At 31.0% G+C, this 15,262-nt stretch overlaps 1 protein-coding gene across 1 annotated transcript in view; it reads left to right on the forward strand.

The window, feature by feature from the left end:
• The first annotated feature begins 662 nt into the window (after nucleotides 1-662).
• Nucleotides 663-15,262, forward strand: part of LOC108915110 (bone morphogenetic protein receptor type-1B) — a 72,004-nt gene continuing 57,404 nt past the window's right edge. The window contains exon 1 of the mRNA XM_018721073.2: nucleotides 663-1,079. Coding sequence (XP_018576589.1) covers nucleotides 1,028-1,079 — 52 coding nt within the window. The 5' untranslated portion in view covers nucleotides 663-1,027. The remainder of the gene's footprint in view (nucleotides 1,080-15,262) is intronic.

The following is a 15,262-nucleotide window of genomic DNA, read 5'->3' on the forward strand; positions in this document are numbered from 1 at the left end:
ACTCTCATTCAACTCTGTTCATCCCACATAAAGTTCCTATAATTTTATTTATTAAATACATATTTTTTTTAGTTCAAATTTGGGAAAATGTGTTTCTTAAACAATGTTCATTGTTTATTACAAATGTTCTGAAAGCTACATAAAATATACAGAGTTCTAGGTAGTGTTATCTGAAATATTCAGGTTAGAATTTTTTCTCAAAAACTGGGTTCGACCGCACAAAAAAAAATTCAGATTCGTGTTCAGCACCATCGAAAATAGGGGGGTAGACAAAATTTTGTGAAAATTGGAGAGGGTGCCACTATAGTAAATAATTACCCTTGTTTTTTTAGTACGGAAAATAACATCTAAACTCGTACTTCTCATTTGTAAATAATCGAGGTCATAATATTTTAAAATTTTTCACACTACCATAAAATATGAGCATACTTTAAATTGGAAACAAATAACCTGTCACTGCCTATTCGAAAACTAGAAACTGCCAGGTTCGCCTAAATATTTCACACCTCCTCGTACACGAACATCCAGTTGCCTGACCGCCCAGCATCCTAGCGTGCAGTAACAATAGAGATCTGCCCCCACCCCACTAAAGTGTCTGACTCAAACGCTGCTTGCTTGCTTGTTTTTTCACAGCCATAGCTATAACAACCTGTAATCTCCTTACGGGTAACCAGTTGTTACGTTCTAATCGAGAGAGCATGAGCGTAAGCCGCTCAGTCAGCCTGAATCGCGATCTAGCACGTCGCAGGTGAATAACAAATGAATGAGGATGATGTGTATCGAGAACGCCTACTTATATTTAGCGTGTTATGAAGTTGGCTTGGAAGGATTGTATTTTCTTTTAATAGGCGGGAAAAGTGCACATGTGTTAATTTATTAATAACCGGGGAATAATGATGTGAACTTCTGTTTGTAAACTCAGTAATATTTATTCGTACAAATTACAAATCTGTGATAGTAGGTTATAGTGCTTTCGAACAGTACAACTGATTCTTATTGTGATATTATCTTTGAGGATATACCAAATATGACTCCTCCTGGAAAGAGAAATGGCAAGAAACGAGTCAAAAAACAGAATGGTATGTGTTAAAATCGTTTAAAAAAGTATTTACACAAATATTTTGACCTCGTAGTGGGGATTATCGTTTTAAATTTGTTTATATGTTAAATTGTATGATGTAACTATGTACTTGAATACATTTGATTATATGTAAATATAATATGAAGAAGTGTATTCATATTAGTCTCAAAATTATACGTATAGAGAAATAAAACTGAAAGAATCATAATTAATAAAACTAGATTGAATGAATTTCGAACTCGAGTACCTATAGTAAAAAAATTTAGGTATTCATTTAACAATCTCAAAAATTATATTATGAAATGAAGAAGAAACGATACGTTATCATATCAAAAAAAAAATAAGATATCTACCTAAAAAGATGCTTTGTGGCAGTTAATTTAGGCAAAGTCTCACCTCTCACCAGATTCAGTAACTGACTAAAACCGTGACATACAAGATAGAGATACGTTTTAAAAACCGTAAATGGTGTAGTAATTAAAAGGTTTTAGTTTATCTACATATTTACATACATATTTTTATTCAAAATAGATAAGACTGCTGTAGCATTAACGCAATACTGGCCAATTGGCCTTAATAATTACTTGTGTTACTTCACGGGTACCTACGTAATTTGAAACGCCAAAACCCTCGGGGCATCAGGTATCCAGTGATCATGTGTTTCTAAATATACCTGTTATTACCTTTCAATTTAAACAGCTCTATAACGTTTTCTAAATATGTATGAAATATAATATCCACCTTCGTAAGTAATAAAAGACCAACAACGGCGAAAAATAAGCCGTATCGTATCACGCGTCTAATCAAGATGTATGTCATTAAAAAAGATAAAAACAAATAACCTATTTATAAGGCAACTAGGTACCTACCTATGTATTATCCGTTTTGCTCAATTAGTTTTTGAAATTAAGGTATGAAATGTTAGCCTTCAGCAAGCTGTTTCATTTGCAACACTGACCTATGAACCACGTTAGTAAACATGTAATGTATCTACGTACCTACTAAAATTGATGTCTAAGAAAATTAATGATCAAATTCGCCAGGTGGGTAATTGCCGTAAAACTTTTTATCCCAAAACCCACTGGCGTTAGAATAACTAATTGTGCCACAATAATTCATGAAATCAGGATATATTACTAATAGACAATACAGAATACCTGAATCTAAACTTAGGACATCACTTTTTTAAATCTGAAGTGATTTTTCAGTTTAGGGTAACCCAGTAATTGACATTAGGGGCGGTTACTATAATAAATTCCAAAATTTTATTATTATTTTTATTATTAATTGTTTGAGATATAAATTATACCTATCGGGTGATAGGTATATGTCTAAGGTCTCTAAAATATCCAGTATTTTTCACTTTCTCTTTAAAGTGGCAATAATTACTGAAAAATAGTGGCAACTATTTGTACCTATCGGTGAAAAAATAAGCAAAGACAAAAAATAAACGTTTTTCCAATACACACGAAATAATATGGCTATGACATTTGACATTAAAAAAATAACAAGGTGAACCTACCTACATTAGTCTCAATTACTAGAACATAAATTGTTTTTTTCTGTTTGTATAATGGCAATTAAGAAAATGCAAATTTTATCAAAAGTTCTTAATAAACGACAGTTTTTTTCTTATAATAGGAACTACTAATGTCGTTGATTCATAGGCCTTTGACCAGTTTTTTCTCTGTTTTATCATCCATATATAGGTATATTCAATACATAAATAGGTCCACACGCTGTGCATTATTATTTCTACATTTTTATTTGTACTTTTAATATCCTTATTCTCGTCCCAAATGGCATGAAATTTATTCATTTACTCCGACGTCTTCATAAATAACGAAGTAATCATGTTATAACTAATATGAAATTATTTGGCGCCACGAAGTTGTAAATTTTGTGTAGAAATAAGCTTAAACATGATCATTAAATATTCATTTGTTTTCGGTTATAATAACTGTAATTATTTAAGAATTTACCGACAGAATTTGTAATAATTTATCATGATTTTTGTTTAATGACACCAGAAGCATTTGCTTAAAAGAAATAACGATTCGGTGATAAAATGCTGATAATTAAATTTTTGTAAAAAATAGTTACGTTAGTTATTGAGGTATTCAACCATTGGAAGTTATAAAATAAAACAACACTAATCTAGACAGGACATGTACATGATAATTAGGGTTGCCAGAACTCCGGCATAGAAAATATATATAGTACTAACGTACCTATATTTTCTATGGAACTCCGGGTTTGAGCCGGAGTCTTCGGGGTTTGATGGTACATCTTCGGGCTCCGGGTTAACATATCATTTCTCCGGGTTTTGTTTGTTGCGAAAAAATCGTGATTTCTTCGAAAACATTTCCCATATTTCGTGATTCCGCTTTTTTTTAAATAGATCCTAATGATAATGGATGAAAACGAGAAGAAAGACTTATCTTACAAAATTTACACCAGTATAAAAATTGTTAAATACGATTCAAATGATAAACTTTGTTTAATAATTTATGACAAATTATTATATTTACCTATACAAATTCTGATTTAATGATGTAAACAAATACACAGCCTTCATAAAGCCACACGACCAGTAATTTTGTTTGGAACAGTCACGTTGGCAATTTTCGGGTAAAATTAAAACAATAAGATCAAAATTTACCGGCTAGTGATTTCTGCAATTTTTCACGATATTCACAATATTCAATCAATCAGCGACCGCATTATCTCAAGCATAAACGTAACGGTTTGTCATTGTTCAACGTAAATGAATCGTTAATGTTGGTCTCGCCAATATTTAGAGATTTCTCGTTACCAGTACTAGCGCTGCAATGATGGTTGTCTACGCTCGTCGGTCACGTGGCTTGTAAACATTTTTTATATTACTCATGAAACCGCTAACATAATTAAAGAAATTGTTAGATATCTTTTTCTTATCCGTTAAAAATATGTTAATGATCCTAAAACCTAGATATGTAGAAGTTCATTTTCACCTGTTAAAATATCTTTAAGAAAACTTAAAACGCATATATTTCATGTACATACTCCTAGTTTTTCTTGTCAAAATATGAAGATTGTGGTTGCAATTTTAATCATGAAACACTAATAAGAATAGAGAAAATAATGATAATTCGTCTTTTTAAGTGTAATTTAAAAGCGCAACTGGTGACATTTTAAGACATGGGCGTCCGCAGAAATATTTCTCAGGGGGGTACAAATCGAAATTGTGGATGTGTTTTTAGGAGAAGCTTAAAACATATATATTACACGAAATTTTAGACAGGCAATACCTTTCTTCTCTCAAAAGCATTAATAGAAGTAATGGAAATGCAATTTGTTGGTTTATATTGCAATCGACCAATTAATCCAATTTTATTTTATTATTTTGTCACGTGAAATCAACTTCAATATTTTAAATAGAACAAACACCCCTTTATTATTACATATTCAAAAGCCTTGTTACAATACAAATTATGATGGAAAATAAAACGTAATAAATTTAATAAACTAAATTTAAGACGGGAACTAAGATACCTACCTATTCTTGAAGTTCTCGACTTAATTTTAATTTATTGAATTTATGTTAAGTTTAGTTAATAAAATAAATGTAGAAATAATATATTTTAAATTGCATTTCCCCATCATACGTCTGAAAATACGAGGAATGATTTTTATTCAACATTCAGCATTTCTGCTATTGTCCAAGAAAACCCATAATCTCATTAATACAAAACTGGAAAGAAAATTGATAATAAAGAACATCTACCATTATGCACCAAGTTTCATTTCTATTTTCCTAGCATTTTCCAGACACTGGCTGTCTAAAACTTCTTTATAAATAAAGATAGGTATAAAAAGAGTTATTTACCTACTATCTACTACCTACTATTTACCTACCTATACAGTGTATTAAACAAGATAACAAATATTAAATTCACATTTTTTAATGCACAAAAACTAAATAAATTTAACAATAATCACAGGATTACGTCTAAACATTTTACATTTTGTAAATAAATAATAATAATAATTATTAAAAAATGTAACAAGAGAACTCTATCTGATCATCCGCTAATTCTATTAATGTTCAGTAGGTATTATAATGCTGGGTTCACAAGTAATGTTTATTAAATTAAAACATTCGATAGCCATTATTGTTCTCGGATGGAAATTGTTTAGCATTTATAGGTATACATTAATTCTGTTGTCAGTGATGAAAACGACGAATGAGACAAAACTAATAAATGAAACAGTTTTATAAAAAGAAAAGAGATCAAATAAAAAATCTGTCAACAAGATTTTTTTATTTAAATTTTTGTGTTATAAGCTCAACCTTGAACATGAGAAGATTAAATCTCAGGGGGTCACGGCCCCCCTATCCCCCCATACAGACGCCCATGTTTTAAGATAGGTAATCACACGGCATTAATGGAAAGTGCAAGGATGTTACCGTGCATTAGAGTGCATTGGTATGCATCACTAAAGCATTAAAGTATATTAATTCGTAATTTAAGGGCATTGTACGCAAAATTGGCATTAGTGTAAAACATTTTGACGAAGCATATAAGATTTTTCTTTATTTAATTTTTTCTTTATTATTCTATATAAAAAGTTAAGAGTTTAAGAGTTCTGTTTAACACCGTCAATCGAGCCGAGCCGTCAATACTACATAGTAGTTGATATCTCGTTTAGATATAATGGATAGTATAATAAATAATAGTAATTATGTATAAATATTAATGAAATCAGCGGTTCTCAACAAATCATGTTTTTATTCCTTAATTTTTTCGCAAAAAAAAATTATATATTCTTCCCTGTTGTTGTACTGCTGTTTAAAATATGCGTACACATTTAAGATTCCCTTGTACATATGTACTATTCAGGCCAATAGTTTAGAAATAATTTAATATTAAAGAAACAGGCCATTCCCAGAAAGCGATTGAGGAACCTGAAATACATAGCATTGAACTTTTCATAAAATTTTGTGCAACATTGCCAATTTAATTGATTCCGTCTCACTAAAAATTAAAGAAGACCCATATAAGGAGGTAGAAAGTTGTCTTGTATTCTGGCATGAACAAATATGTTTAAAATAATAATTGCTAGGCTTGGTGACAACTGAAAGAATATACATATACACTGCTCCATATTTATCCTCCCTGTATGAGTCAAATTCCTCCAGCAATACTATTTTCGTCGACTTCTAAACGTCTGAGTCTGCATTAGAGTAAAAAAGATGACATAACACTCACATCTGCATCGGACGAACTAAAATAATCGTAGGCACCTGCGATATTTGCCACAATATTATTTATAGAACACTATGAACTCTTTAGTGTTTTGTTATGTCTCATCCACTAAACAAGAATTTGAAAGCTCCTACACATGTATACAAGGTGATATTATTTATATTGGCCCGTTTATATAACATAAATATTGCGACCACAAATAAGTATAGTCGTATGTTATTTTTATTAGACAGTTTAGAAAAGCTAATATAAATATAGTGATCTATGTCGTTCGATCATTGCCAGGGAATATTGTGTTAACAGAAGTGTTTTTCGTTTTCATTTCGTGAGACAATTTATTTTTAAGAAGCGCGCTGCATCGTATAGTATATCAAAAAATAAAGTTTGAATGAGTTATTTTCCACCTACATTACCACGATTCCAAAATTGGCCAACCAATTGAAGTGTGGCAGAATAAAAAGTTGCACCATTTGTCAAGTTAAGACTAATTAAAACTTTTTATATCTGGATATTGTTTAGAAACCCAAGAGGTCCTATAATGTTCGTTTTGATATATGATATAATTTTAACAGAATTTTCTAATGTAATTTAAATGTCTGTCCTAAAGAAGTTTAAAATGTGTAGACATGTGAGGTTACTACTTCAAATAAATTATTATTTTTTTTAATCATCGCATTGAAATAATGTTCTTCTAATCTATATAAATAATAGACACAGACAAGATTGCTGATACTGCGGGAAGCAACTGGAACAAAATTACACCACCAAAATCTAAAAATGATCTCTAAACACAAATAATACGAAAACACATACCGACATAATATTAACCCAATTAAATGGGCCTCTACATCGCAATTTTGGTCAACTTATCTGAATTTTTTATGTTAGTTTGAGGTATACAGGGTGATTTAGTCATAATGTCATTAGTTTTAACCACATATTCGGAAGGCCTAATAAATACAGAAAGTCGAAAAAATAAACGTACTCAACCTTTTAAAAAATAAGCAAATTACCCCTTAAACTCGGCGTCCTACGGGAACGTATCGGCGGACTACAAAGCGTTCGGACGTTGAAGCGAAACAGTTGATTTTCGCAGTCGTCTCGAACTTTGCAATTGGTTTCAAAATCAAAGTGCAACGACCCAACTTAACAAAGTGCTATGAACGAATGAGTGAGTGTTTTTTCGCCGTTCTAGCACTTTTAAAAGGTAGGTACCATACTACTCTATGAATAGCAATAAGTAATAAGGTATACGTACTACAAGTACAAGCTGAATAATTAATTGAATATAATACTAAAAACTCATTTTCAATTATAAAACATAGTGAAAACGTCAACAATATTAAAAATACAAAATAACCTAACATTCGACAACAATTATTATCACTATATATTTGTTTTTATTAACAAATAAATATGTATTTGTTAATATTTAAAATGAAAAAAATATATAAATTCATGTGTCAATTTAAAAGGGTCTGTTTCACTATTAAAAACACTGTAAAAACTAGGTTAGTGACCGAATTCACTTTCGATAAACAGGCGCGGTCCGAAAAGGGAAAAAAGGAAAATATGTCTGTTTTTCAGCGTAAATATGCATTTTAATATTTCTTTAATCGCGTATTCGTATTTTTTAGTTTTCCCTATGTTTCCCTAAAATTAATGGCGGTATGACGAATCGCCCTGTATAATAACAATAAGAGACGAAAGAATGTTTGTTTTTTATCGCAGAAGTTTACTATGTGGACCTAAAAATTATCTCCTAAATAATTCTGTTATCAAAATAGGACCACTTTCATTTTTCATTAGCCGTTACTGAGTTACACCTGTATTATATTTTAGCTTGATTTGCAAGCAGTTGTCAATGGAAAACAGTTTCTGAGTTACTTCTGAAAAAGAGAACGATATACTGGTATTTGTCGAAACGTCGAGAAGTTTAAACGAAACGTGGCAACCAACCCGGAAATTGTTGACCCTTTTATATTTGCGGACTTTTTTTGCTAGGTACACTGTCCAATGCACATCAATAACTACATGTTTAATAAAAACTACGTAGAAGAAATACTGTTAAGCAGTAGAAAAATATTAATACCTACTTTTACAATTACGATAAATCATTAAAATGATAAAAAACACACCTACTGCATTTTTACATAATAATAATAATCAATGACTTGGGAAATATGAAAATGATTATTATTAATCAATATTAATGGTAAATTTTAATTGACACCGACTATCTTTATTTAAGAATCAGTTTAATCCTTAAAACTACCACCAATTATGGTTAATATCTCATATTGTAAAATAAGTAAAACATTAACAGAAGTCGCGATCCTAACACTTTTATAGTACGCATTCTTCAAATGTATCGTTAGAATGAAATCCAATTACATACATATATCTTGAACAATTCTGTATTTCATTCTTGGCAAGGTCGTTGGGTGCTATTGTAAGTACATTTAAAACAAAGCACATGTTTGCAAATTGCTGGGTAATTGTTTTGTTCTGCCATTTATTTATTAATTTTCTCTATAAACGCGGCACAATCGTCATAATTAATTCTCAGTAATTACAACTTACATAAACACAATCATTAGTTCGTTAAAGAAAGGAATGGCCCGCAGGTATGAGAAAATAATAAAGTGTACATGTATATTGTATACGATTCGAAGTTTAAAGCCTGCTACATACGCATAAGTCAGGCGGCCAGCTTGGTTTGTTCAGTCTAGATGACTTGCTTGCGGTGGGTAGCATAGACGGAGCTTGAACTGGGCTTGAAGTCAAGCATGAATGAAATTCGGACAAAACTGTTCTCTTGCAGTACAATGCTGTGGCAATGATAGTTCATCATTAGACGTCATTTTTGGTCACTGATGATTAAGACAGAAAAACTTAATTTTTTAAATATTTTATCTAAACGTAGAGTTAGGCTAGGAATACTGGAAAAGATTTTTGCTCCTTACTGTATCTTTTTGTTGGTAGATATTTTGATAGCACAGGTGTTTTATGAAATACAATACCACTGTAAAAAAAAATATATTTGTTACATGTTGGTAAAGAACTGCATTACTGAGAAATGGATTTTAATTTTCTACCGCAGTTGTCAATTACTAACAAACAGCCTTGTATTTAAGGACATTCTAGTTAATTAAATTAATCTTTTTGCTAATTTTCTACCATTAATTATTTTAGACATCAGTGTCTAATGAGATACGGCCATCTGATTGTAGTTCCGCGAAGCAACAGTTTTAGACATCTATTTTCTTCGTATTAACTTATGGATAAGAGTAAAGGTGATTTAAAATGTAAGAAAAACTTTTAGAACAATACAAATTTAGCAAAAGGGTGAAATTTAATTAGATTCGAATGCCCACAAAAAATATTCCGCTGTACTGGTAACTGCAGTAGAAAATTGAAATCCATTTTCCTCGAACTAAAGTGTCTTTTAATGCATAGGGCGATTGTTCGCCTCTGAATTAAAAATTGCACTGAACCCAAGCGGTAATATATTATTATTTCCCCTTTAGAGATCTAAATGATCTATAGAATGACTGACATTAGAAATACTGGTGTCAAGTACATAATTACTTACATTCAGTATAAACTGTCGTGTTTAAAGGTTTTTAACATACCTAACTAGTATCACGTGCAACGCATACTAAATACGAAATTGTTTTCTCATAATAACCAAGCTAATTTTGTGCTTACTACAATTATCAGTTATTAACCCAATATATTATCCAACAAATTGGCTAAGAAATTGCCACAATTCGATATGTTTTCAGCAATTTTTTACATGTCACAGTAAACTGGCGAATTTATTGGATAAATGCAGTACCAAATTTTACTACTACTACTACCAGGGCTGTTAGAGAGAGCCACAATTCAATGGCGTGCCTGGTGGGTCGACCGAGACCTGTCTGACAATGAGCCGCTGCCTCAGAACACCTTCCATGTTCTCGTAACATTAGTATACTGTTGCCTTTGTTATTATACGGATGTTGCGTAATTGGTCGCTATCCGTTGGTGTTTGTGGTGGTGTATTTTAGACAATTTAATTTGTTGCTTTTTTAATAAATAATGCGTACGCCCGCGGCTCAGTTCTGACAGCCCTACTTATAGCGATAACTTGTGTTATGCCGGACTTAAAGAAACTGCAATGAGAAACACGTATGTAGAATATGTGTAACTTATTCTTTAAGGGGGGCTCAATTTTTCCTCCAGCATTTTAGAAAATCTTCACTGTACCAGTTATATAAGTATTCTTCAGGATATAAGACAACCGCCAATACATTCAAAATAAGGGAAAAAACATATTTTTACCTCGCACGTTTATCTTACGTTTCTTGAATTTTACGCGCCTGTTGAACATACAGAAAATAGCGTACTGTACTATAAACATAATCACACACTGCAGAATGCTTTTAGGAAGCTATTAACATAATACGCAAAACAGGAAAGGTACATTTTCTGATGTTTACACGTTGTCCCTGATATTTCAATACGAAAAATTAAAGGTTAGTTTAACGTTACTCTTCGTCACTTCCTGGATGGATCTAGGTACTTGTTCTATTATTGTCTTACTACAAGTGCGATTTCTTGTCTATAAAACGCCATCGTCAGTCTTAAATATTGAAAATAAAAATATTAACAAAATGACCCAAAGTTTGTGATTGACGATGCGTATATGTTATGATACTTTCAAAAGCGGTTATAACGTTCTTGCTATTCTAAATCTTGGCTAGATAAGGAAAATTTTAAAAAAAGTTCAAAAGTTGAACAGAGAGAATTGAAAATGATAAATGAAACATATATATTAAGATATAATCTTAAACTGAAATTTTGTTGAGCTGATTTTACTGTGGGTATATTTAATAATTGTTTTGAAAAACAAATAAATTTTTCAATTTTTTAGATTTTATATAAAAAATTAATATTAAATTTTTCGACTGTTATTAAATCTACTTTCACATATTAGAATAATATTTCTTACAGCAAATGTATACAGAAATTTTGCATAAAAAAATTGTCTTGTAAAACAAGGTTGCAGGTATCATTATAAATATCTTAATGAATTTATTTGATTAAAAGTTAAGTAAAATGGTTTTAGATTTTATAGTAGCTAGATGTGATATGATTTTAGCTAATAACTATTTTTTTTTTCAGACCGCAAAAAATAACATTTTGGTGCAATTTTCATTGATATTTATATTTATTCATTTATGTATTTATTTTGTTATTAGGAATTTAATGAAACATTTAATTTATAATATAGAAGAAAAATTAAAAGCATTGACGATTTCTTCGAACTTAAATATTTAAGAATATTTATTTATTTGTACATAATTAATAATTAATATTTAGATAATGAATTTGTTGCAAAGATTCGCAGAATTTAACTAATGATGCCATAACACAGGAAACAATTTCCAAGGTAACTGCAGAAATGCTATTCACATTAGCTTAAGTGCGTTGATGGAAAAAATTAATTCGTCATAATGTGGTCAGAATATATTCTGACAACTACATAACATACATACATACTACAACTACATAAAATCTCCCCTTAGAATAAAAATAACCTGAAATATATCCTGTGTCCGAATTGTTGAATAAGTTAATTTTTTAGTTCATTTGTTTAAATTTTTACCGTTTCCTGATTTTTTATTATTTCTAATAAATGTTTGGAAAAGGTGCAGAATTACTTAGATTAACATATTCCCTGTGCATTATTTTCTCTAATCATTTGGGTATTTTGCTGCTTGTGCAAAAGAAATAAATAAACCTTTTATGACATTATTTTTATAATTTCAGACAATATCTCCAGTATCAGTGAAAAGGCTTCGTTATTTTCTAAAAATGTGCCCCAAAATCACCTTCAGACTTTGTACAATCTAGGTTACTCTGCTGTTTTCTTAGTGAAAATGTCTCTTTTTATATTTTTAAACGAATTTTCAAATGTCTTCACAAAAACATTTCTTTATGTTCTTAGGGTTAATTTTATACTATCAAGCACTGAAACTTGCAATATTACAAATCAACTTAGTTTATAAACACAGGTATTGCGTAAAACAAAAATACGTATGTTATTAAACATCTTATATAAACTCAAGAATAAAGAACATGCAAATCGAATCGCGTATAATAAAATTAAATTTTGTCAAAACATTAGCTACTCAATTGCCGTGAAAACATTTTCAATTTCTTAACACAGAAGCAGAAAAACATCTAACCGCCTTGATTATGTGGAGGCCGTCATAATTTTTACATGAATTATGAACGACTTATGTAAATGATTATTTTCTGGAATTTATTAATATCAATAATAATAACCCATTTTTATAACACACAGGCGCCAACAAATGCCACTAAACGTGTAATTTTGGATTTAATTTTATTCATACATCTAGAGGATTTTTAAATACCAGGGCAAATTGCTGTTTACAAATATATAATATATGCATTTCGAATAAACACCTGGTAAATAGATTTCAAGAAAGTTGCCGTCTAGGTGGCATTTACTGCCACTATTTTATATTTTTCTCTTGTCATTTATTAGGCTCCTCAAATAAGAATACTATATAACTCTTAACTTTTTATGTGAAATATGAGTGAAAAAAGTTTAGTGAATTGTTTAGTACGATACGTCAAAGAAATTTTAAAATATCTTTTTAAAATTATTTCTTCTGCTTCCTGTTCCCTTTGCTATTCTCACCCGGCAATGGTTTTCGGCCGTGCGTAGGCATTTACATCTACCGTATAGATAGACTCAATGTTGAGCGTTGAGGGTTGCGGCTTCTTGCAGACAATTCACTGCTTTGAAATTCATTTTGAATTGGTTATAAGTGTTTATTTTATTTAAAACATAAAAAATTAAAATATGTATTTTTCACTTCAAATTTATTCGTTAATTTTATATTGCAGTCAATTTTTTTAATTAATGTGCTGTAGGGAAGATTACGGTCCATCAAAATAAACTCACACTAAGTAACACAACAAATAGTTACAGATGCACAAAAAGAAATCGAAGATATCATACAGAGCCTTCATAGATGTTTACAAGCCACGTGACTACTGAGCTTAGACAACCAGCATTGCAGGGCTGGTACTGGTACTGGTACAAGGAGTGGGTGATCATGGGCTTTTTGGCACAACTTTCAAGAAACCCCAAAGAAAAAAAACAACGACGTTAAATCGCTTGATTCTATTTGATTCCAAAACTCATTGTAAAAATGGATAAATGCAATTAAAAATAGTTTTTTAATTGTGTAACTTACTCAAAGTCAATTTATAAGTTATGTAATTAAGTAAAAAATGTATCATCAGCTACAACGGAAATAACAAGGTTGTAGACTTGTCAGCGGTTCAATCTTTTACATAACTAATTTCGCCGTGACGATGCTATTTTACTCGGTATTTCATACGTATTTTGATTTTGTCACGAGTGATTGTGATTTGATTAATGGTGATTGTTGTAAAAAAGTATATAAAAGGAATATATTTCCTGTTTGTCTGATTATGAACTATTTATCCATACATACGGGATGTTTCAAATTGGATACAATAAACCGTTATCTCGGAAAGTGCAATGCGTACACAGACCAAGGCACTGTGCTTTAAAATTTTAAACACTTGGGTTTAATGTGTACGCATCACCCAACGTAGTTAATCTCATTCGAATCGAATGCTTGCCATTGCGTCCAAATCGAAATGTCGACTCTGGCCAAGACGTTGTCCAATGTAACCGTAAAGATTATTTCAAATGCATGTGTAGCAAAAGAAACTTAGTTATTTTTTGTTTTGTTTGTCTTGAATTATGTATTTATTACTAGACATCGGAAACTTTGTGAGACAATCAAATAAATAAGCAGTAGTAATCTATATTATGCTAGTAAGCATGTTATACGCATTGTAGTAACAGAAATAGGCTACATCTGGTCAAGCCGTGTGCCGCTCTATGCTCACAATACGCAATACTTATGGCTGCCACAAAAAAAACACGTGCCATACACTCGATCAAACAAAGCGTCAGATTCACTCACACACGCAAGAACGACAATGAAAGGCACGGCCAAAAAAACCGAAATTGTTCACCGGCACGCGTTAGGATAGCGCTAGATATGTATCGAATAAATTGATCGATGCGAAGCTTCAGATTAGAAGTAGATATGTGTTATGTGTACAATGACGCGGATAGTGAGATTACTAAAATGTGAAGTAGCTGATACTTCCCCACCATTAGTAAACATAGCATCTATTAAAAACCTTGAGACTATTCGCACCTATGATCTCGCTAAATGTTGAACGGTTATTTTCGTTTTTGAAATGTGTATTTACCTCCTGATCGCCAGAACTTTTACTGGTACTTATTATTACGTACTATGTCTACAGTCCGTACGATATTTGTTGTGATAGAATTCCAAGAAGACCCCTGTGTCACTTTCTTGGAATTAACCTCGTTCAACACCCGAGATAAGATATTAGCGGCGTGGCGTTCGCCGTAGAAGCTTGCAGTGCATATTATGTTTTGCAGATATGTGTCTCGTCCTTTTCAGTGTAATTTCTTATTAAAATAAATCAATGGAGGTGAAAAATAAAAGAAAGGAATTTAATTCCCAGTCGAAGAGTTTCATGTTTATATTTTATTATTCTGAAAATAACACGGGAAATTTCAAGGCATGCCCTTGCCGCGGTTAATTGTTACAGTAGTTCCGATAACAGAACTTAATTGGCTTATTCTATCGAAACAAATATTGTAAGGACCTTATATACCCATTTATTATTTTATGGTAAGTTCCATGTGAAGCGTTAAGTGTAGAAAAATAGACACTACCCGTTTTTGTTTCATACTGGTATGCTTATAATTACATATATATATGTATATATATATATATATATATATATATATATATATATATTCTTATAATGT

This window comes from Anoplophora glabripennis, unplaced genomic scaffold (assembly GCF_000390285.2).
Source record: "Anoplophora glabripennis isolate ALB-LARVAE unplaced genomic scaffold, Agla_2.0 scaffold984, whole genome shotgun sequence".
In the NCBI taxonomy this organism is placed as follows: Eukaryota; Metazoa; Arthropoda; class Insecta; order Coleoptera; family Cerambycidae; genus Anoplophora; species Anoplophora glabripennis.